This window comes from Natrix helvetica, assembly GCF_964273705.1.
Source record: "Natrix helvetica genome assembly, chromosome: 2".
Lineage (NCBI taxonomy): Eukaryota > Metazoa > Chordata > Lepidosauria > Squamata > Natricidae > Natrix > Natrix helvetica.
Window position 1 is genome coordinate 191551483 of NC_138552.1, and position 22366 is coordinate 191573848.

The following is a 22366-nucleotide window of genomic DNA, read 5'->3' on the forward strand; positions in this document are numbered from 1 at the left end:
TTTAATCTTATGTAAAATCTTTTTTTAATAAGAAAATCTTACACACACGCATAGCTGCTCATAGTGTGCTTCTGTGATAAACAAAGTACAAAGCATAATAAACAAAGTACAAAGTGTAATATCTCCTTTTTCTGTGTTTCAGCTCACATACGAGTAAGCTAGAAATTTCTGCTTGGATCATATTATGCATGCATGAAGAAACTTTACATTTATAACCTATTTATATATATAGGGCAAGAATCTTTTGACTTCTTGGCCCTTGAATCACGTCAAAACAAAGAAAGCTATTTTGGTGGCCTCTGGAGGTAGACAATAGCATTTGACTTTAGAAATCAAATCTATTGAACTGGGTAAAATATTGACTGCGGCATTTCTTTAATGTGTGTTTGTTAATCAATTCTGTGCGATGCAGCTATTGGAAAAGCAAGTGGGGAAAGAAGAGGTTTCACCTTCAGCGAGCCGGATCAAGCTCTCTAATAAGCGGATGGTGGTTCGGGCTGCGTTCCGGCAGTCGCTCTGCCGCTGCATCTGATAGTAGCGGACAAGGATCAGGTGGCTTTCATTGGTCAGTATTGGCTGGAGATTCTTGATAAGGCAGAAGTAAGTTTTCATTTTTTCCATAGACCAGAGCTTTTCACATGTGCTTGGGCAGCCTGAAAAAAGAATTAAATAATAAAGCAACAACAACACTATATGCATGATTTCATTGGGGGGGGGGGGGGGGGAAGTGTTCTAGCCTTAGTCTCACAGAAGTGGTTTTCTGACCAATCCAAAACTTAATCAGCATTCAATAATTGTATTTGATAAATTTGAATTTCTTCAATGTAATATGCTTGGGTGGTTGGGTTTATCTAACTGGTTGAACTCTGACCCTTTGCTATGCCTTCGCTTACTTATTTGTGGTTCACCGTATGAGCTGCATTGGCTGGGTTCATCCTATCACTAAGTCCTATCTGTAGCTTATGAATGACAATGCAGGATTCACATACCAGAGTGTCAAAACCCTATTATTTGAAAATTTGGAAAAAAATGTTTTGCTTAGCATAACAAGTCACCTTGGGTATTGTAATCCACTTTGCAATGGTCTCATACTCTTTGTATTGGTCACACAGTCAGCCAAATATTTAGACTGGATTTGGCATTTGTATCCACTTACTGAGGATATCCCAAGGACATACGACAGGGAGATATTGTATAATACCATTAAAGGTATCATCATGGATGTAAGCAGTTTCAAGTAAAACTGTCTTTTGCAATTGACTGATGGTGATTTTTGTTACTGCTGATGGTGTTGTACTGGTACTCCAGATGTTTTGGGATTGTACCCAAGGTGCCTATTACTATTTGTGATATCTTTGTGTTCTTTTCTAGTCATCCTTTTTCAATTTTCAGGCCTTTGTATTTTGTGACCGCCCCCTCCCCCCAGTTCTTTCCCTTCTGTTCTGTTGTCTCCAGATATGTGACGTCCACCATTCAAACCTTTTTTGTCTTTCTTATCAACAATGGTTAAGGGTGGAGTGTTATGTGGCAGGTGCTTGTCTATTTGAATTCTAATGTCCCAGAGTATTTTAGCTTTTTTATTTCCTATTACTTGTCCATTTTGTGGTTCTACAAGTTCTTGCTTGCAGGCAAATAGTATTTCTTCCATTGTTGCTAGTTATTATTATCGTATCTATTTCATTATATTTTAAAGTGATAATACAACAACAACAACAACAACAACAGAATGTGACAATACCAAACTAAAATGGTGAAAGAAATACTGAAAAGTAAAAACTGTTTTTTTTTACAACACCCCAACCAGAATAAAAAAAAGGAGAGAAAACAAGGTAATGTTTAAAAATAGTAAAATACTAAATACTAAACATATATCTATATATCTCATATCGAGACTACTAGTTTATGGAAAATATCTTAACAGTATGATAGTATCAAACAGAAAATGAAAAAAAAATCTTTGCTCTGTTGCACACAATAGCATCACCCTGATGAAAAACTTGACTTATGATGATGATCCATTGATGATCCTGCATCTGATTGGTGTGACATAATACGCCCAAGGTTTGGTGTTGGTGACGTCTTTCTTTTCATTTTATGTAAGGGGATTGGGGAAAACGTTGATAGCCATTTTGAGCATTGAGTAATAATACATGACCGATATGAAAATAAGTAGAAGCCAGGATGCACAACTAGAACAACTGCACAACATGACAGTAAATGTGCGAGTGAAGTAGAAAGAGGTTTTGATAGGGAACTGTTCAAGCAATTTTAGTGAGAAGAAGTTTTGCATATTTCCAGATGTTGTTGGCACAAATAACATTGATTTTTTTTTCCTTTTTGCATAATAGGAATTTTTAAACAGATTCACAATAGTAACTTTACACAAAGTGAATTCATGTAAGGCAAGGGAAACCTTTATTTGTGCAAAAAAATTTATTATGATCAGTGACAAACTGATTCACATAATTCCATAAAAAGTAATATAAAAAGGTTACCTTTATTTTCCAGTATGAAGGATGAAATTATTTGATCCCATTCTTCATTTTTTGTATCCAACAATACCAAGACAAGATCAAACCTGCTAAGAAGAGGGCTTCCAAGGGCTATGTTGACAGAGATGGATTCATTAGTGTCATATTGGCCCTTTGGATTGGTTGCTGCCAAAATTGTGGTCCTTGTATTTAGTTTGCACACTAAACTGAAGGAAAAAGAGGGTGGCATTAGTATTAAATAGAACTAAACTCTGTTAGAAATGAATTTTTAACATGTTACCGGTAGAACATATTTCATTCTAAATCTTCCTTAAGGGATCCCAAAGATTTCCATTTACTTTATGTGAACTGAAGAATCTGGATGATAGCACAAGTCCCTGAAAAAGACTTGCGGATTATAACAAAGAATGATTTGCATAGGTATGTCAAGACAAACATATAGGTGATGGATGACAACAATCCTATTTTGACTAGAAGCAACAACACTACACATTTCAAAATGGTGCTGGGTTGCCAAATACTTTCTTATCTGATTAATAAAACAGTTTCTTCAGTGAGAATAAGAATGAACTATTTGCAAAACTAATTCTGAATTTGAAAACTTTAAATTTTGCCAGGTCCCAATCACAATTAATTCAATTCTTCTCTTGGTTTGCTTTAATCTACATAGATATTCCCTGATCAAGTAATCTTCCCCAGGAGACCCTCTTTGTTTAATCCAAACCAGATTATCCTGATACTTGAAAAACTTTTACTCACATGCAAACTTTCATTTCCACTCTGATAGAGGCCACTTATACATACAGCTACTGTATACTTATTTGATGCACTGTAAATACATAAGGTAAAGGTTCCCCTTGCACATATGTGCTAGTTGTTTCCAACTCTAGGGGGCGGTGCTCATCTCTCTTTCAAAGCCGAACAGCCACGCGCTGTCCAAAGATATCTCCGTGGTTATGTGGCGGGCATGACTAAATGCCGAAGGCGCATGGAACACTGTTACCTTCCCACCAAAGGTGGTTCCTATTTTTCTACTTGCTTTTTTATGTGCTTTTGAACTGCTAAGTTGGCAGAAGCTGGGACAAGTAACAGGAGCTCACTCCGTTACGCGGCGCTAGGGATTCGAACTGCCAAACTGTCAGCCTTTCTAATTGATAAGCTCAGCGTCTTAGCCACTCAGCCACCGCATCCCTATTGTAAATACATACACATCTTAAATTATTGTGCATATTCTCAAAGAATCAACATACAAACAGTCTGACTTATAGTAAGAATGTCTATGGCAGCTCTTGAATACAATATGCTTTTGCCTTCTTTAATTTGTTTGACCTTGACCCCAGATTTGTTTTCAAAGAACCAGGATATTTTTTCTCCTCGTGGTCATAGCATAACAGTTGTTGCAGGCAGCCAGGCAGCTGTTCTAAATCTGAGTTAGGTTTGATCTATTTCTAGTTGGTGCCATCTTAGACCTTACCTCACATATTGAATGGGAACAAATACAGCACCAATCATCTTAGCTTTCATATTTGTAACAGTACGCAACATGGGAAAAGCATTTTGACTTGAAGCCAGTATCAACAGAGATTCAAAAAGGAAATGAGAGTTGACCCCTTTGCATAATGCCATAAGGATTGCTAAATATGGAAAGGAAAATCTGGAACTCCGGAACACATACTTGGAATGGAAAAAAGGTTCTAAAATTCCATCGGCAGCACCAAACAAGTTTCATTGCGCTCTTGACTAAAAATGGATTTTCACTTTTGCTGAAAATAGTATCCAGTAATGGTTATTTCAAGTCCATGTTTACGATCAGACTTACATTGGTACAAGGGTGACGTAAACATAAAACCAAAGTGCATTATTTTCTCATGCATCTAGCTTTTATTCACATCCTGAAAGCTTTGCTGCAAATTTTGACAATTCATTGTGGTAATTTCAAACGGGAGATTGGGGGGGGGGGGAATGAGAGCTAATAGCTAATCAAAAGCTGCTGCTGCTTCTTCACCTGGCAATTTTGAAAAATATTGGAAGGATGGTAAAATGCCGTAATACACCCAAGATATCAAGGGGCTGTAAAAGAGCTTTGGAGCTGCAGAGTGCCCACTGTAATCTCTGTTATTTATTTATTTATTTTTTAATATTAGTTTAATTATCACTATTGTTTCACCATTTTAAACAAGGTATTCTAAATATGTATCCATTTGTGTTATAATGATTCATTATATCATCTTCAATATATCCAACAATAAAGATTTTTTTGTATCCTATTCTAAATCATTCTATTATTTTAGCATTAATAACATTCTCTAATAATTTTCAATTCCATGTTTTTCCGTTATTAGTATTATCAATCTAAAATACATTTATACAAATTGTTATAATTGTTAAACATCCATTAAGCATAGCTATTATTACATCATTTTTATATGAGGCATATTAAATTTGAGGTAAATTTATTTTATGGCATTTCATTACATCATCCTGAAATCATCCAATGATATTACATCTTTATATTCTATTCTATATAGAATTATTTATCTTTTATAAAAAGGCTTTTCAACCTCATCTCCATCCTCCTCACTTACAGTTTATATAGAATTTCATATTATCAACCTAGTATATATGAATACTTTATTATCATTATTAATCATTTATTTGACTGTAGCTATTATTACTTTATCTTATACATAGTACTCAAAATTTAACTAAATTTAACTAAATTTTATTGTGACATTTCATTTCATCATCCTATATCCTTCCAGAAATAGTGCAGTCCAATATCTCTTGCCATTTGTAGAATCTGTATTCTAAGTGTTTTCTTGATAAGTGTTATGTGGACTTCTCTTGACAACTTGTTGTTCATTGGATATCTTATAAGAATTCGAAACCCTCCATCTGTTCCTTTCATCTGCTTGACTTTTGTTATCACTGGTGCTTCTGCCGAAATTACACTCATTGTTTCTGCCAAATTTTCTCCCTTTTCTTCATCTATGTTTTGACATCTGAGATAGAGTTCCAGTTCATCGATCTCTCCTTCCATATTTCACACTTATCATTTCCCTCCGCATTCGATTTGCTGTCAATGTCAACAATTTTCTTATCCCTTTCATGTCACTGTAATTTTTTGAACTCTGTCCTCAAATTTCATCGTTGTTTTATAAGTATTCTCAACTCTTCCCTCCGTACTTTCTGTATTTTGGTATTTTGTGTTTTGATCTATATATTAAAGACTCTTTTCAATTCTCTCTGTAGTTATTAAGAATTTTTGAATTTCTAACATAATTTTTTGCAATGTTAGTTCCTTTTCATATTGTGCCATTTTTCCAAGTTATGAACACTGTCTCTAAGACATCCAAGGCTTTTGCTAGATTTCAAACAAATTCAGTGAAGTTTTTCCCACTAACCCTTTCAGTAAACAAAGCCGAGATGTTGCCAAGCCTCTAGCCACTAGATGGCAGTGTTACATCCTTTCCCTCTATTATTGCCTCTCTTTTCTAAGCTCCGAACTCCGGAGCCGGAAAGAGAAAAAAAAAATTGTAACTATTACGATCCAGCTGAGCCTTGCAAGGAAAGAGGCTTTTAATCCACAACCACAAAAAATAAGAAAAGTATAGAGGAAGAAGGGAAAAAAAAGACCAGTCCAGTTTAAAAGTATGAGGCATTTGTAAAAAGACCGTCCATAGAAAACAAACAAATTTAAAGTGGAAAAGATAACACAATAGTTTTAAACCAGGGTAAATTCGCTGCTTATTTCCTTCTGTCTTCAATTTTATTTTAACTCTGAGTCTTTTGGGTTTTCTTCTCCAATAATGAAGATTTTTCTCACCATTTCGGCACACTGTCTCTCCTGTACTGCTTCCATTTCAGGGGCTTGTCCCAACCTTCTGCAGCCATATTGGCTGCTTCTCTTGTAGCCGGCAAAAAGAGCTTTTTCCTGGATCAATCAGGGGCATTGCGATGCCCCTGAGATCAGCAGGACATGCCCTTCACTATCACCGTTTCTTTAGAACGGTTTAGATCCAAAAAGGATGTCCAGCAACAGAGATATCGACAGCAATCCTGGAGCCCCAAGATTGCATGTCGTGTTGTAGCGACATCAAGCCCCGCCCTCTAATCTCTGTTATTTTTGAGTGGGCTGGGTTGCAATCTATAACGTCCATATACAACCCATCTAAATGGGTTGTGATTTATATTACTTTACTTTACTTTACTTTATTTCGTATTTCTAGACCGCCCCCTCTCCCAAAAGGGACTCAGGGCGGTGATATTATCCTTATAGAACACAGTTTTTTTAAAAAAAATGAAGTTAAATTGTTTTGTCTCTGATCTCAGTAATAGAATTGAAAATGTTTAATTACTTCACAAGGCATCTCAACATTTTTCAACTTTCAATTTCCAAACATGAGGGGTATGCAAAAGTTGTGACATGCCTTGGGGATTGTAAAGACATTTGGGTTACTTTAACATAATTTAGATGTGCTTGGTAAGTAAATACATAAATATCAAAAGTTTTTAATATTTTGTTTGCTGCATTTAGTCCAAGGCACGTTTCTTCTTCCATTCTGTTCCTATTTTATTCTCTGTGAGGCTGGTGAGATGGATGGGCAGATATGGACTGAAGCTGGCCTATTCCAAAAGTTTCATAATGAAATAGGAAGCAGATTCTGGATCTTTCAGGCTTATTTTGTACCCTTAAACTAGTGGTTCCCAACCTTTTTTAGCCATGTCCCACCTAAGCATCTCTAGAATCCTGATTCCCTGCCCCCGGTGACATATAATTCATACTATTCAAAAAGTGTACTCCTACTCACGCGGAGGAAGCCTAAAAGTCCATTAGCTTGGTTTAAACAAGGTTCCAAAGAACATGGCATCCATGAAAGAGAAAAATAAAAGAACGAAAGACAGTAGATTCTATGACACCACCACCCCCCACTTGCCCACTCGGTTTGAACCTGTAGCTTAGTGGGGAAATGCTTTGGTAGTTCAAGTAGGTGGAGGTGAATCACACAGGCCTGGCAAGGCCTATGCATGCGTGCCCCAGCCCCAGATTGCTCTGAGAGGAAAAGTCTTGTATAACACAGTCTGGGAAAACACAGACTAAAAATAATTGTAAATCTAACGATTTCTTACTTAAACCTGGGTCCTGGTTCTGTATTCTCACTGCTGGGTTTCCCCCAGTAGCCATCCACTCTGTCTCCCCACAGATCAGCTCTCCCTGCAACCACCCAGCAGCAAAGCCCACAAGGGGGGGGGGGAGAGAGAGACTGCCAATCCCATGAGCCTTTGTAGGACTACATCTGATTGGCTGGCGGTTGCTCTCTCCTCCCCCCCAGCTGGGTTATCCTTTTCAGACCAGGCCCTAGGAAATGCACTTTAACAAAGGCAACAATAGGTAAATGAAACACAGCTGTTTCGTCACAAATATATAAGAACAATTAGTGGGCTTTCAAAAATTCAGTTAATAGCTCTTGTTTGAATTGCCCCCATTAAAAATCAAATTGCCCCCCTGTGGGGTGTGCGGCCCACATTGGGAACCACTGCCTTAAACTATTTCATCGCACAGGCAATCCTACAATATCAGCACAAGGATCAATAAGTTAAAAAAAAAAGTACAACTGCAATATTAACATTTTAAACCTACTTACCCAGCCTTGGCAACACTGATGGTTTGCTGCTCCATGGCCTCATGGATGCTTGTTCTGTCATGTTCCTTGATGCTGTTAAACTCATCTATGCAGCAGAGGCCTCCGTCGGCCAGGACCAGTGCACCAGCCTCCAAATTCCATTCTCCAGAGTCTTTCACAGCAGTTACAGTCAAACCTTGAGAACACAATCTTCCCTGTAAAAGCCTGGTAGGACTACAAGCAGCTGCTTTAAAAATGCAACTGGAAGCAGCTTGTCTATGGAGCTTCTGTCATCTAGGCCATGGCTGTGCCAAAGGACAACCTTTTCCAAGGGGCAACTGGACTTTCGTGTGTGTGTTTTAAGACATTTCACTTCTCATCCAAAAAGCTTCTTCAGCTCTGGCTGGATGGTGGGGAATGGAAGGAATTATACTCCTTGCAGACACGTGGTGATTTGCATTTTTAGAGAGTCATTTAGGCCACCTGGAGGTTTATCTGTATCATCAGGCTCAGCTGAGTATCCCTTCCCTTCTGTTGAGAAAAGGCTGTTCAAAAGAGGCCATCTATGTCAAAACTGAACAGTCCTCCCTCAACAGAGGGAGGGGGGATATGACATCATCTGTCTCTGGTCTACAACACTCCTTTCAACAGTTCCAAGGCGGCTCCCACATGCATTTTGCACCACTCAGGTGACCCTGATGACACAGATAAACCTCCAAGTGGCCTTAATGACTCTCTAAAAGAATGTAAATGACCAGCTGTCTGCAAGGAATATAATAGGAAGATATGACAAGGAATCATAGGGAGATGATGGAACAGATGCAGATGTGAGACTAGAAAACCCCCAGCAAATGACAACAGAAGATGAACAAAAAAATCAGAAAATAGAGGAGAAACAAGGAGCTGAGGAAAGAATAGAGGAGATAAATTTTTTAAAAAATGAGACAAGCAGATAAAGATATGGAAGAGATAGTAATAATTCTTAAAACGGAACAGATAGATTACTCTTTAAGAGTTCAAAATATAGAAGAGAATAAAGAGAAAGATCTCCCGAAAGTGATGAAAAAACTACAGATGGGTGTTCTAGAGTTCTAACAGCAAGAGATAGGTATTGAGGAAATACTTAATATTAAATAAGCTTGATGTAAAGAGATACAAAATCCCAAGGGAGAAACATGAAAGATTTACCAAAAAGTCAACAAGAGTTGAAATTTTAAAAAGGGCAAATGATGATGGATAGATATAGAATACTTCTTAATATGTGGCTATTTTTTTAAGAGTTAGAAAAAAAGAGGTAGAAAGTAGAAATTGGGTAAATAGTATTATGTATACTGATATATAATAGAATGTATTACAATTACAATGTATACACAAATGCTGGAAGTTGAAAGATTATGAATATGTATATCTAAATAGTATCACTATTATTAGTATTGCGCCTAGAGCAGTGATGGTGAACCTTTTTCGCCTCGGGTGCCAAAAGCACATGCGTGCGCGCTATCACACAAACTCGAGTGCCCACCCACATAACTTAATGCCCCCCCTCACCTGTGTGGACCGCGCATTTTTGTGCAAGGCTTCCTCGCCACTCCCTGCTCTGGCTGCTTCCCCTTGGCTAACACCCAGTGAGGGGAGAAGTTGCTTTGCCACAAATGGGCAGAGATTGGAGTGGGGGTGGGGGGATGCTCAAGTGTGCTCCTGTGTCAAAAAACCTTCCCTTATCATTCTCCTGTGTAAAGATTGGGCCCTTTTTACTATGGCAGGTGTGAGTCCAGTTGCTAAATTCCCCCCTTCTATTAAAGAGGATCCTGGACACTACAGTCAATAGACAAATGAGGAAGGGAGCTGCTGGCACAGGGGAAAGACAAGCAGCAAGGAAAGAAGAAAAGGCAGCTTTTTCCCCTCAAAGTGGCTGCTCTGTTTCCCCCCCCCCCCCCCGTAGCACAGAGGATCCTGCCTGGTGGCTGCAATCCAAAGGGAAATGAGGAAGAGAGCTATCTGCATGAGGGAAAGACAAGCAGCAAGGAAATAAGAAAAAGCAGTTTTTTTTCCCTCAAGGTGGCTGCTCGGTTGCCCTTTTCTCCATTTCAGCACCACTCCATGGAGCCTGCCCTATCCACCATCGCCCAGGTCCTCACTTCTCCCATGCATTTCTTTGCCTATTTAATTTCCCCTCCGTAGCATTTTTCCATTGTTTTTCTTGCCGTTTTGGACAGGAAAACAAAGTTTGTGGGACTAAAAAAAACCCCTTCAATCAATCAATTCCAACTTTGTGAGATCTCCCCCCTCCCAAAGTTGTAATTGATTGATTGAAGTTTTTTTTAGTCCCACAAACTTTGTTTCTCTGCACGATGGCAAGAAACGCGATGGAGCTGGAAATCAGGTAGGCAAAGAAATGCTTGGGAGAAACGAGGACCTGGGCGATGGTGGGTGGGGCAACCTCGATGGCGTAGCACTGAAATGGAGAAAAGGGCAACAGAGCAGCCACGTTGAGTGAAAGAAGCCTCTTTTTTTCTTTCCTTGCCGCTTGTCTTTCCCCCATGCTGGCAGCTCTCTCATTTTCCTTTGGATTCCAGCGATCGGGCAGGATCCTTTTTAGTAGCAGGGGGAGGAGGGGGGAACAGAGCAGCCAGCACGAGTGAAAGAAGCCTCTTTCCTTGCCGCTTGTCTTTCCCCCATGCTGGCAGCTCTCTCCTCGTTTCCCTTTGGATTCCAGCGATCGGGCAGGATCCTTTTTAGTAGCAGGGGGAGGAGGGGGGAACAGAGCAGCCAGCACGAGTGAAAGAAGCCTCTTTCCTTGCCGCTTGTCTTTCCCCTTGTCTTTCTAGCAGCTCTCTCCTCATTTCTGGTTTGCATTGGGCTGTTTTTCGCCGTTTGGAGGCTTCAGGGAATCCTCTGGAGATTAAAAAAAACTATTGAAAATCAGCTGGCCAGCGGGCACATGCGCACTGGAGCTGACAGGGCAATGCCTTGCGTGCCCTCAGAAATGGCTCCATGTGCCACCTGTGGCACGCGTGCCATAGTTTCGCCATCACGGGCCTAGAGTATATTGACCAGTGGTGGGTTTCAATTTTTTTTAGAACCTCTTCTGTAGGTGTGGCCTGTTTTGTGGGAGTGGCTTGCAGGCCATATGACCAGGTGGAAGTGGATTGCCGGCCATGTGACTGGGTGGGAGTGGCTTGCCAGCCATGTGACCAAGTGGGAGTGGCTTGGCAGTCATGTGACTGGGTGGGCGTGGCCAACTTGTAAAATGTGGTGAAACTCACTTAACAACGCTCTTGCTTAGCAACCAAAATGTTGGCTCAGAAACTCTGGCATTTGAAGCACGCAAGTCTTAAAGCTGTCAAGTTACAAGAACCTTGCACCCCTAACCCTTTAGAGAAAAAAAAACCAGGGGTGTTCAAACTTGACAGCTTTAAGACTTGTGGACTTCAACTCCCAGAATTCCTCCTCTCGTTCTTCATCTTGATGATGTGCGGACGGGTGGGGGGAGGGAGCTGGAACCGGTTCTAAACGGCACTGTAGATTTGTGGAACCTCTTCTATAGAAGAGGTTAGAACCGGCAGAAACCCACCCCTAATATTGACCCTGACAATGTACTGTTCACTAAGCACTTAGGGATGTTAAAGAAAAAACTATAATTAAATTATTTTAAAAAAGAAGCTTCTTGGATGAGAAGTAAAATGTCTTCAAAGAAAAATAAGAAAGTCCAGTTGCCTCTGAAAAAGCAACTTTGAAAGCAGAGTATTCTTGCTCTGAATGTCATCTCAGTGTGACTTTCCAAAGCCCATGCTTAAACTATAGGAACATAAAAGCTTTACTAATTCTAGGCGAACACAAATTTGACATTGTTGGCATCTGCATTGTTAACCAAGGAATTATCTCACTCTGTCTTCATGAAAATTCTGCATTTTATACTAATGCTAATCACATATGTATTTTTTTTAAAAAAGCATTTGCTTGAAATATACACAAGAGACAAATTAAAGCAAAATTACAGTATTTAATTTGTACATTTACCATTTCAAACATGAAGCCACCCTACTGGTATTAGAAGGCCCTACTCCTTTTTTTAATATATCACTGATAGTTCATCACATGCAAACTATCACCACTTTTACAGTTCATCACATGGAAAATAAAGACACTCTCATTTCTTAAAGGATATTAACAATTGATTTTAACTAGACCAGAAAAAATATATTTTCATATTCACACTGCTCTGGCAATTTGGTTTTCAGTCTGCTAATTTAAAAGTACAATTTTAGTGCTGTTGTATTTGTTTTGCTGCAGAGGTAAAATTGTATTTTATTTCCAATACTATACTATACTGAAGAATACTATTCCCCACTTCAGCATTCTCCAGATCTGCAGACTTCATCTTCTAGAATCTGAAAGCCAGCATGACTATTTGCTGAGAATTTTGGGAGTTGAAGTCCATATATTATAGCTGGTGTGTACACAAGCTGGAAAAGGCTAAAACACTGACAATCTGCTGCAACTTTACTTATGCTTAAATATATACTTATAGATTTAAGGTAAAGGTTCCCCTCGCACATATGTGCTAGTAGTTCCTGACTCTAGGGGGCGGTGCTCATCTCTGTTTCAAAGCCAAAGATCCAGTGCTGTCTGAAAACGTCTCCATGTTCATGTGGCCGGCATGACTAAATGCCGAAAGTGCATGGAACACTGTTACCTTCCCACCAAAGTGGTCCCTATTTTTCTACTTGCATTTTTATGTGCTTTCGAACTGCTAGGTAGGCAGAAGCTCGGACAAGTAACAGGAGCTCACTCCGTTACAAGGCACTAGGGATTTTAACGGCCAAATTGCCAACCTTTCTGATTGATAAACTCAATATCTTAGCTGAGTCACACTAGTATGACCAAGATTCATTCCTAACAATGGAACAATACTACCCAAACATTTAAAGCCACAAGCCACAGCATAAAGATTTTCTCCAGAAATGTATGAACCACAGTCCTGATGCAATTCAATGGCTAGAACCAATCAATGACAGAACACTAAAATTCTGAAATAGTTACAATTTCTGGATGTTTCTGAAAGGTAGCATAACAATGAAGTTTACTGCAACAGTTTGAAACATGACCAAGCCATCAATCACATGCATAGGGCTATGAAAGGAAGGCTACAACTAGGAAAACATTCTAAGCTGCAAAAATGCATTCTTGGTTATGATCTCTCTCTCTCTCTCTCTCTCTCTCTCTCTCTCTCTCCCTCTCCCTCTCCCTCCCTCTCTCTCTCTCTCTCTCACACACACACACACACACACACACAGGTCCATTGATCCAGAAGCAAAATTAAAGATGAATTGAAGCCTTAAAAAATTCAATGCATCTATCAGAGGCTGAAGTCTAATCCCAAACACACACACGTATAGGTAGTCCTCATCTTACGACTGCAATTGAGCCCAAAATTTATGCTGTTAAGTGAGAGATTTGTTAAGTGAATTTTGCTGCATTTTACAACTTTTGCACATATGTTAAGTGAATCACACCAGTTGTTAAAATTAGTAAGATGGGTGTTAAGTGAATCTAGTTTCCCTATTGACTTTGCTTGTCAGAAGGTTGCAAAAGGTGATCACATGACCCCAAGACACTGCAACAGTCATAAATATGAGTCAATTGCCATGCATTCAAATGGTCCATTGCTGGGAGAAAGTGGCAAGAAGGTGACAAGCAACAGGGAGAAAGCAGAACTATTTAATTCATTTTTTGTATCTGTCTTTACACAAAGGGATAAAACAGTCCAACCTATCAAAAATAGCACTACAAAAATCAGATTAGGAACACAAATTGAAATAGGGAAGAAAATGGTAAGTGAGCACCAATCTACCCTAGACGAGTTCAAATCACCAGGACCGGATGGATTACATCCCAGGGTTCTGAAGGAACTGGCAGAGATCATCTCAGAACCACTGAACTATATCTTTCAGAGATCCTGGAGCACCGGGGAACTGCCAGAGGACTGGAAAAGAGCTGATGTGGTTCCCATCTTCAAAAAAGGAAAAAAATAGATCCAGGAAACTACAGACCTATCAGCCTGACCTCAATACCAGGAAAGATTCTGGAAAAGATAATCAAGCAACGAATTAGCGAACACCTAGAAGTAAACAAAGTAATAGCCAAAAGCCACATGCGTTTGTCAAAAACAGATCATGCCAGACTAATCTTATTGCATTCTTTGACAAAGTGACAAAATTAGTGTACCAGAGGAATGCCGTCGATATAGTTTACTTGGACTTCAGTAAGGCATTTGATAAGGTAGACCATAACCTACTACTAGATAAAGTAGAAGAATGTGGGTTAGACAGCATCACCACCAGATGCATTCGTAACTGGCTGACCAACCACACTCAACGTGTAGTCCTCAATGGAATTGCATCTACATGGAGGGAGGTATGCAGTGGGGTACCCCAAGGCTCTGTTTTAGGACCAGTACTCTTCAACATCTTCATCAATGATTTGGATGAGGGAATAAATGGGGAACTCATCAAATTTGCAGATGACACCAAGATGGCAGGAATAGCCAACACTCCAGAAGACAGGCTTAAGATACAGAACGATCTTGACAAACTTGAACATTGGGCACTATCTAATAAAATGAAATTCAATGGTGAAAAGAATAAGGTTCTACATTTAGGCAAGAAAAACGAAATGCACAGATACAGTATAGGAGGTATCTTGCTCAACAGTAGTAACTGTGAAAGGGATCTTGGAGTCCTAGTGGACAACCATTTAAATATGAGCCAGCAGTGTGCAGCTGCTGCCAAAAAAGCCAACACAGTTCTAGGATACATAAACAGAGGAATAGAATCAAGATCACGTGAAGTGTTAATACCACTTTATAATGCTTTGGTAAGGCCACACTTGGAATACTGCATTCAGTTTTGGTCACCACGATGTAAAAAAGATGTGGAGACTCTAGAAAGAGTGCAGAGAAGAGCAACAAAGAGGATTAGGGGACTGGAGACTAAAACATATGAAGAACAGTTGCAGGAACTGGGTATGTTTAGCTTAAGAGAAAGAAGGCCTAGGGGAGATGTGATAGCAGTGTTCCAATATCTCAGGGGTTGCCACAAAGAAGAGGGAGTCAAGCACCTGAGTGTAGAAAAAGAAGCAATGGGTGGAAACTAATCGAGGAGAGAAGCAACTTAGAACCGAGGAGAAATTTCCTGACAGTTAGAACAATTAATCAGTGGAACAGCTTGCCTCCAGAAGTTGTGAATGCCCCAATACTGGAAGTCTTTAAGAAGATGTTGGATAGCTATTTGTCTGAAATGGTATAGGGTTTCCTGCCTAGGCAGGCGGTTGGACTAGAAGACCTCCAAGGTCCCTTCCAACTCTGCTATTGTATTGTATTGTATTGTAAATCATGTGACCACGGGGAATGCCACAAAGGTCATGTGTGTGAAAAATGGTCATAAGTCACTTAAAAAAAATATTGAACGGTCACTAAGTGAATTGTTGTAATTCGAGGACTACCTTATATTCTCTTTATTGCAATCCATCACTATCAGGTCCTCTGCACTAGGGTGGACAAACACTGCTTTACTAACTACTAACCAAATCTCTCAAATTAAAAACGAGGCACTTTTTCACGCAAAATAAAAGAGGCGGCGGACAGGAGGGAAGAGTTCTCGGTCTTGAGGCGACAGGCAATCCCCGGGCCGGGCCTGTAGCTCACGCCCCCTTCCCTCCAGCGAAGTCCCGCCGGCGCTTCTTTGGCGAAAGCCGGCGCCGAGCCCGGCAGGTGGAGCGCCAGCGAAGCTTCGGCATCCCGCTCCAGTCACGGAGCCCTTCTTGCTCTCTCAGGGAAACCTCGGCAGCGGGAGGAGGGTCACGGCTCCGCCCGTAGCCAATCCGGGCCCGCGCTGCCAGTTAACCGAGGAGAATGGGCTGGAGTTTGGTGGAGTAGCAAAAGCTGCAAAACAGCGCGGAGCGCTCTCGGGGTGGAGGGAAAAAAAGAAGAGAGATAGAAGCGAGCGCCCGCCCGATGCCTCCGCCAAAGGCGGCGGGAGCAGAAGGGAGGAGCAGCGGCGAAGTTTCCTAACTCCATCCCTCCATCCCTGGCCAGCGTCCGTCCTCCCGCGCAAGGCGAGCTCCCTTGCACTTTCCCAGGCGGCAGGAGGGACGCGCTCCGACTATTGTTCGCGGGTCCTCTTTCCCCGCGCTTCCTCTCCCCTTCCCCGCCCAACATGGCAAAGGTTCAGGTGAACAACGTCGTGGTGCTGGACAACCCTTCGCCTTTCTACAACCCCTTCCAGTTCGAAATCACCTTCGAGTGCATAGAGGACCTCTCCGAAGGTGAGTCCCCGCCGAGCCCCCCACCTCTTTTTTCCGGGCTCCCAGGCTTAAAACTTTGCAAAAGGCCTCGGCTGCGGGAGCGTCTTTCCTCGGGAGTGGGGGAAGCGTTCCGCCGGGCGGGCTGCCTGGAAGAAGCGAGCCGGAGGCGCTAGGTTTTCCCGCACTCCAGCCGCGCGGCTCGGGACCAGGGGCGAGCGCCCGGGAGGAAAAAAGGGAAGCCGCAAGTTGCAGGGAAGTTGCTCGGGTGCTGGGAGCAGCCATGTTGCCGCCTACGCGAGAGGGGGGGGGGGCTTTTTAAAGTGCCCGCCCGAGCAGGACTCGCCGAGCCGGGAAAGGGGCACCGAGGCAAGGCTCCCGCCAGCGTTGGCCTAGCTTTGGGTGGGCTTGGATGCCCCCCGAGCGTGGTTTGCTCTTCTCTCCAGGGACTCGCGGTTGCAAAGCGTGGAAAGTACTGGCAGAGGAGTAACCGTGGCGCTGCTTTGCCTCCGTTAAGCTCCTCTTTCGGAAGAGCGCTTCGGTTATCGGACCTTTTGCAGGTCGGGAGTTACGCGAGCAAATCCAGTTTTCGCCCTCCTCGGTGGCGAAATAAAACCACCCAGGCAATTCAAGCCTTGCAAACTGGGACTTAATTGGCGGGCAAAGAGACCCTTGCCTTCTCTTCCCCCTTTGGATGGAGGCGATGGTATTGGAGAATTAGTGCTGTAATTTGAATTTGAAAGTTCAATTACCCACCCCACCCAACTAATTTTCAGTAAGTGCCACTGACGTCAACATTAGGTTGTAAAGGCTTGATTTGATCGAAGTTAAGTTTAAGGATAGGATTTCTTATTTTTGTTTTCAAGGGTAGAGTTCAAAGAGATGGGTGGTTTGGAAGGGGTTTTGTTACTACTGTTGTGGGGGGGGGAGGAAGGGGGCTTTTAATAAAACCTAAATTTTGAATGTTTCATTTAAAAGTCTTTTTCTCCAAATGTAGATTTGGAATGGAAAATCATTTATGTGGGCTCAGCAGAAAGTGAGGAATACGATCAAGTTTTAGATTCAGTTTTAGTAGGCCCTGTTCCTGCAGGAAGACATATGTTTGTATTTCAGGTAAGCCAGTTCTTAAATGCCACACAATAGTTGCTCCTCTAAATTATTTGGGGGTAAATAGGAGGCAGGAATATTTCTTACATTTACTGAGTTTACACATATATCATGGTAAAAGTATAATAGAAATAATTTTTTCATGATCAAATGTCACCAATTCATTGGTCAAATGGAACTGAAATTTAGAGCTGCCATTTATTTAAAACAGTTTCAGCCAAGGTTAGATAACCATCTTTACCTGACATCTAATTTAAATCATATATATGCCTGTGAACAATAAGTGACCCAAAGGAAAGGAATAGAAGAGTCTGTAAGTGGAGTAGAATCAATCTGGGGAGGAAATTTCCTGACAGTTAAAACAATCAGTGGAACGACTTGTCCCCTGAGGTTATGAGGGCACCTAAGAAGACATTGAATAATCATTTGTCTGAAATAGTATAGAATATCCTGCTTGAATAGGAGGTTGGACTAGAAGACCTCCAAGGTTCCTTCCAACTCTTATTCTGTTAAATATTTCTATTCTGTTAAGATAACCCTCTTATTTGATCTCTAGAGGTCGAAGAATAGTAAATCTCTCAAAATGGGTTATTCTGTTAAAAACATTTTTTTTCATAACTATGGTGGGCAAAGCTAAGCCTCCCACTTGTTTTTCCTTGCTTTGACTTTAAGTGAGCCACTTTGTTTATTGAACATGAGAGGCAGGAGAAGAGATGGTTGCAAAAGCAGCTAAGATATCAGTGGATCACAAACTAATCTGGGTCCCTTAGGTTTTCTACAATTGTCCAGCACCATGGCTAGTGCCAGACAGGACAAAATTTTACTCATTAAGGTCCTATTAAAAGGGGCTGCTCTTAATAGGATCTAGTTTGCTGCTAGAAGAGATAAGGGAGGCTTCTTGGTAGATTTCTAAGTTCTGCAGCTTCCTATTACTGGAAATCAACTTTCAGAAAGAATAAATACAATAATTATTTAAGGCATTAAGTCCCTGAGTTAGTTGATCCCACTTTCGACTAAATTTTTGATTGGCTTTTATTTTTTTACTGGTAGTTTCTCAATATTAGTTGTCATTGGTTATTATCTGGTTCTCTAGAACCAAAGATGGGGAGTACAGTTAGCAAAAGTACTATGAGCATCTAATTTTATCTTGTAGTGGTTTGGTTTAACTTGTTTGTTGAACAAATTGCATTACTTGCTATCTTCCTAGTGTATAACTAAAAAAAAAACCATTACAAAATCATTTAAGCACACATAACTGGTATATTTTAAAAAAATGAATCCCAAAATGCTTCTATCACCATCCTTCATGTTGCTTTTACTCCGCGTTGCCAATAAAAATATATATATTTTATTGTATGATTTTGTCCAAAACTGTGAATGTACATTTCTATCAATTAGCAGAAATTGGAGGCAATTTAAAATGCAGTGTATTTGCTCTTGAAGAAATTAGATTTCGGAAGCAAAAGGAAACTTCTTTTAAATGTACTTTTATAAAAGAGGTGAATGAGAATGAGTTTCCATATAAAAATGCATGTTATATAGTATTTATCTCTTTTTGAGTGGGAGGGAATTGGAAGAGTCAGAGATATTTTTAAACTTCAACATAAAGTGATCAGGTTAATTCCAGATACTTTATGTGAAGTGAAGAGGGAATGATCTTTTAAAATTTACATGGCATTTGTCAGTTTATATTAGCTAGATGTTAAACTATAATTTTAAAACTAACACTGTAAATACCATATTATGATATAGTTGTTATGGAACCTGTTGATAATATACTTTAGTTGTATGTCTGAAGTCTGGAAAACATTTTTGAGATGTATCACTTCAAAGATGTGTGTGTGTGTGTATGAATATGAAGTTTAGTTGGAGTTCATCTAATCTTTAGAAGTTGCCTTTTGAGATAAGGGATTAAGGTAGGTAACTTCTTAATTAAATGGCCTGGTTAGTGACATATATACTTACTTGTGGTGGTATTCAAAAAATTCTAAGGTAAAAGAAGGCCAGTAATACACTTAAGTCTTCTAAAAATTAACTGGTCTGACCCCAGGAAATGAAATAATGATAGCGTTTGAAATCTAAGTTATGTAACTTGATTAATCCTGTTCTTTTTTATTTTTTACTATAGGCAGATGCTCCTAATCCAGGACTTATTCCTGATGCAGATGCTGTAGGTGTAACGGTTGTCTTAATCACCTGCACTTACAGAGGCCAAGAATTTATCAGAGTTGGGTATTATGTAAACAATGAATACACTGAAACAGAATTGAGGGAAAACCCTCCGGTAAAGCCAGACTTTTCTAAGGTAGGATATTATATACTGTGTAAATCCATCCATATGTCCATTTTTTTAAAAACTACAATAAACCAAAATAGAATTGGTTAATCAACATTGCTTAAAAGTAAGCAACAGTTAATAGGTAAAAATTAAGCAGCTGTTAGTCATCTATTAGTGATAATGTTGCATTTTGTACCTCTGGGGCCATTTCTTCCTCCAGGATGAGCTGAGGTAATGTTAGTAGACCAGTGAGAATAGCCCCTCCCCCCAAATTTGGCCCTTGTCTCTTACATTATACTGTGATGAAAAAAAGAAAAGAACTACTTGAGAAAGTGTTCCTCCAAACTAGAGACTTACAAACTGTTCTGGGCACTGAGCATTCAAAGCATTTAGCATTTAGTGAGTATCAGCACTTCCGGGCTTGGAGGTGTACATCTGTCAAAGGTGGGTGAGGGCCTGGTACGCTGGTAGAGGCTGGGATTAAGATTCTAAATCCATTTGTCACAAATCCATCCTGGTTGGTTTAGAGTACAAGCGCCCATAACAAGGAAAGCGCATTGGTGCAGAGTAATTGAAAGAGAACATAAAGGGAACGAAGCTGTTGCAGCTAGGACATGAAGAGAGAGGAACAAAGGGCACCAGCCTTCTCCTACCTGCTCTTTAAAACTCTTCCAGATTTGTTTTAGGGGAAACCCAAACCAACCTTCGGGTTTCCTACAAGCAGACCTATGTGTCTCCCCCCCCCCCCCCCATTTGTTCTGTGTGTGGAAGAAAGCATTTTTTATTGCTGTAAGAACTTGTATCCTAAACCAACAAGGATGGATTTGTGGCAAATGGAGTTTAAATCTTAATTCTATTCACAAATGACAAACTTGAGTATATATGCTCAGAGAAATCTCATTACTTCATCTTTAGTGTATAGGTAGACCTCGCATAATTACCTTAACAAGTTTAATAATGTCTCAAAGTTACGATGGTTAAAGTTAAATGTGAGCTAGACATCAAGCCCTAGAACATAAATCAACTCAAGTTAGTCTAGGAATGCGTCTAAATATCCATATGTTCCTTTGTAAATATGCCCTTAGCCTAGTGACAGATGCTGCTTATTAACAATTTGTAGCAGAAAGCATGATAATGGAGCAGGTTCTAAGCTTGGCCATATCATTTCTGGGTAGGCTTAAAAGGGCTTCATTTTGGGAGGATTTTTTAAAATTCTTCACTACAGGCCAGTCATAAAAATGTCCTCCTTTTGCTGTAAATTTAGTATTTCATTTTGCCGAACAAAAATGTCCCAACTCTTAAGTTACCCTTATTGAAAGGAAGAGTGTATTGGATATACTATTTGGTATTATACAATGTAATATCTACAGGTAATCCTCCCTTAACAACCACTAGTTTAGCAATTGTTTGAACTTACAGTCACATCAAACAAATGGTACTTACGACCAGTCCTTCAAGTTCTGGTCATTGCAATGACTCCAAGACCTTGTGATCTGATCCCAAGATCTCGTGATCTCTGTTAGTGGCCTCTTTGCCAGCTTCCTTCAAGCAGTGTAAATGGGGAAGCTTGCAAAAGGTCCCGCAAATGGGGATTATGTGACATTCTCACTTAACTACCCATTGTGTTCATAAAGTTCTTTCATCATTAATTGAACTGATACAGGGAGTGTTAGTTCCTACTGGGAAAAAATGCTAACCTGTTTATTTTTGTAGATCTGAATCACAAATTTAACCTTCAGTGAAAACATAAGGGGAAGCGGGGCGGGGAGACGACACGACAGTTGGCTTTGTTTTTAGAGCAAAACAGAGGGTTGTTTCTCTGCTACCCACATTTGCATCAGTTGATTGCTATCTTATCGAAGAGCATAAGCCTGTTTTGAGTAGTCTGCCTTTTGACGTTTAAACAGCTACATTATTTTTCTCAACCTTGACCTTTCTCTTTCCTGGTTTATATTGCGCACGTCATCTAATACAAAAGAAAGTCTGCATCTTCTAAAACATTCATCTCTCTGTTTTCTAGCTTCAGAGGAATATTTTGGCATCTAATCCCAGAGTCACAAGATTCCATATTAACTGGGAGGACAACACTGAAAAACTGACAGATGCCGAGAGCAGTAACCCAAACCTCCAGTCACTCCTTTCTACAGATGCCCTGCCTTCGGCCTCAAAAGGGTGGCCAACATCTGAAAACTCTCTAAATGTCATGTTGGAATCTCATATGGACTGCATGTGACCTTCTGCGCTATGTTATATGTTGAGCTCTAAACACGTACACAGAACACAACCATCACAGAAACTTTTTCTTTGGAATTACATATTAAACAAATGTGAAAATTGCTTAAAGAACACACACCCTGTAGAAAGTTTATAAGGAAAAGTATTTGAGTGGATGTATAAATAAAACTATTTTTAAGTAACTGCCTGAGGTTTTTTTTTTTTTAATCTAGTGTTAGATACGCAATAAAGAGATGCAAACTAGGCATAGGCAGGGATGATAACGTTTACATGTTTTTAGTTGTAAATTATAGGTGGGCTTTAGTGAAGCCTACATAAGCTTAGCTTGA

At 40.1% G+C, this 22366-nt stretch overlaps 2 protein-coding genes across 3 annotated transcripts in view; one reads left to right on the forward strand and one right to left on the reverse strand.

The window, feature by feature from the left end:
- The window catches only part of MCM9 (minichromosome maintenance 9 homologous recombination repair factor), a 43878-nt gene that overhangs the window by 7786 nt on the left and 13726 nt on the right, over positions 1–22366 (reverse strand). For both annotated transcript variants that reach the window (XM_081940696.1, XM_081940695.1), the window contains exons 9-11: positions 8138–8312; positions 2496–2698; positions 450–653 (exon numbers count right to left, since the gene is read on the reverse strand). In XM_081940696.1, coding sequence (XP_081796822.1) covers positions 450–653; positions 2496–2698; positions 8138–8312 — 582 coding nt within the window. The remainder of the gene's footprint in view (positions 1–449; positions 654–2495; positions 2699–8137; positions 8313–22366) is intronic.
- Positions 15973–22219, forward strand: ASF1A (anti-silencing function 1A histone chaperone). The gene is made up of 4 exons (XM_081943742.1): positions 15973–16441; positions 17415–17530; positions 19653–19829; positions 21823–22219. The coding sequence occupies exons 1-4, from the start codon at positions 16333–16335 to the stop codon at positions 22033–22035; spliced, it is 615 nt and encodes a 204-aa protein (XP_081799868.1). The 5' UTR covers positions 15973–16332; the 3' UTR covers positions 22036–22219.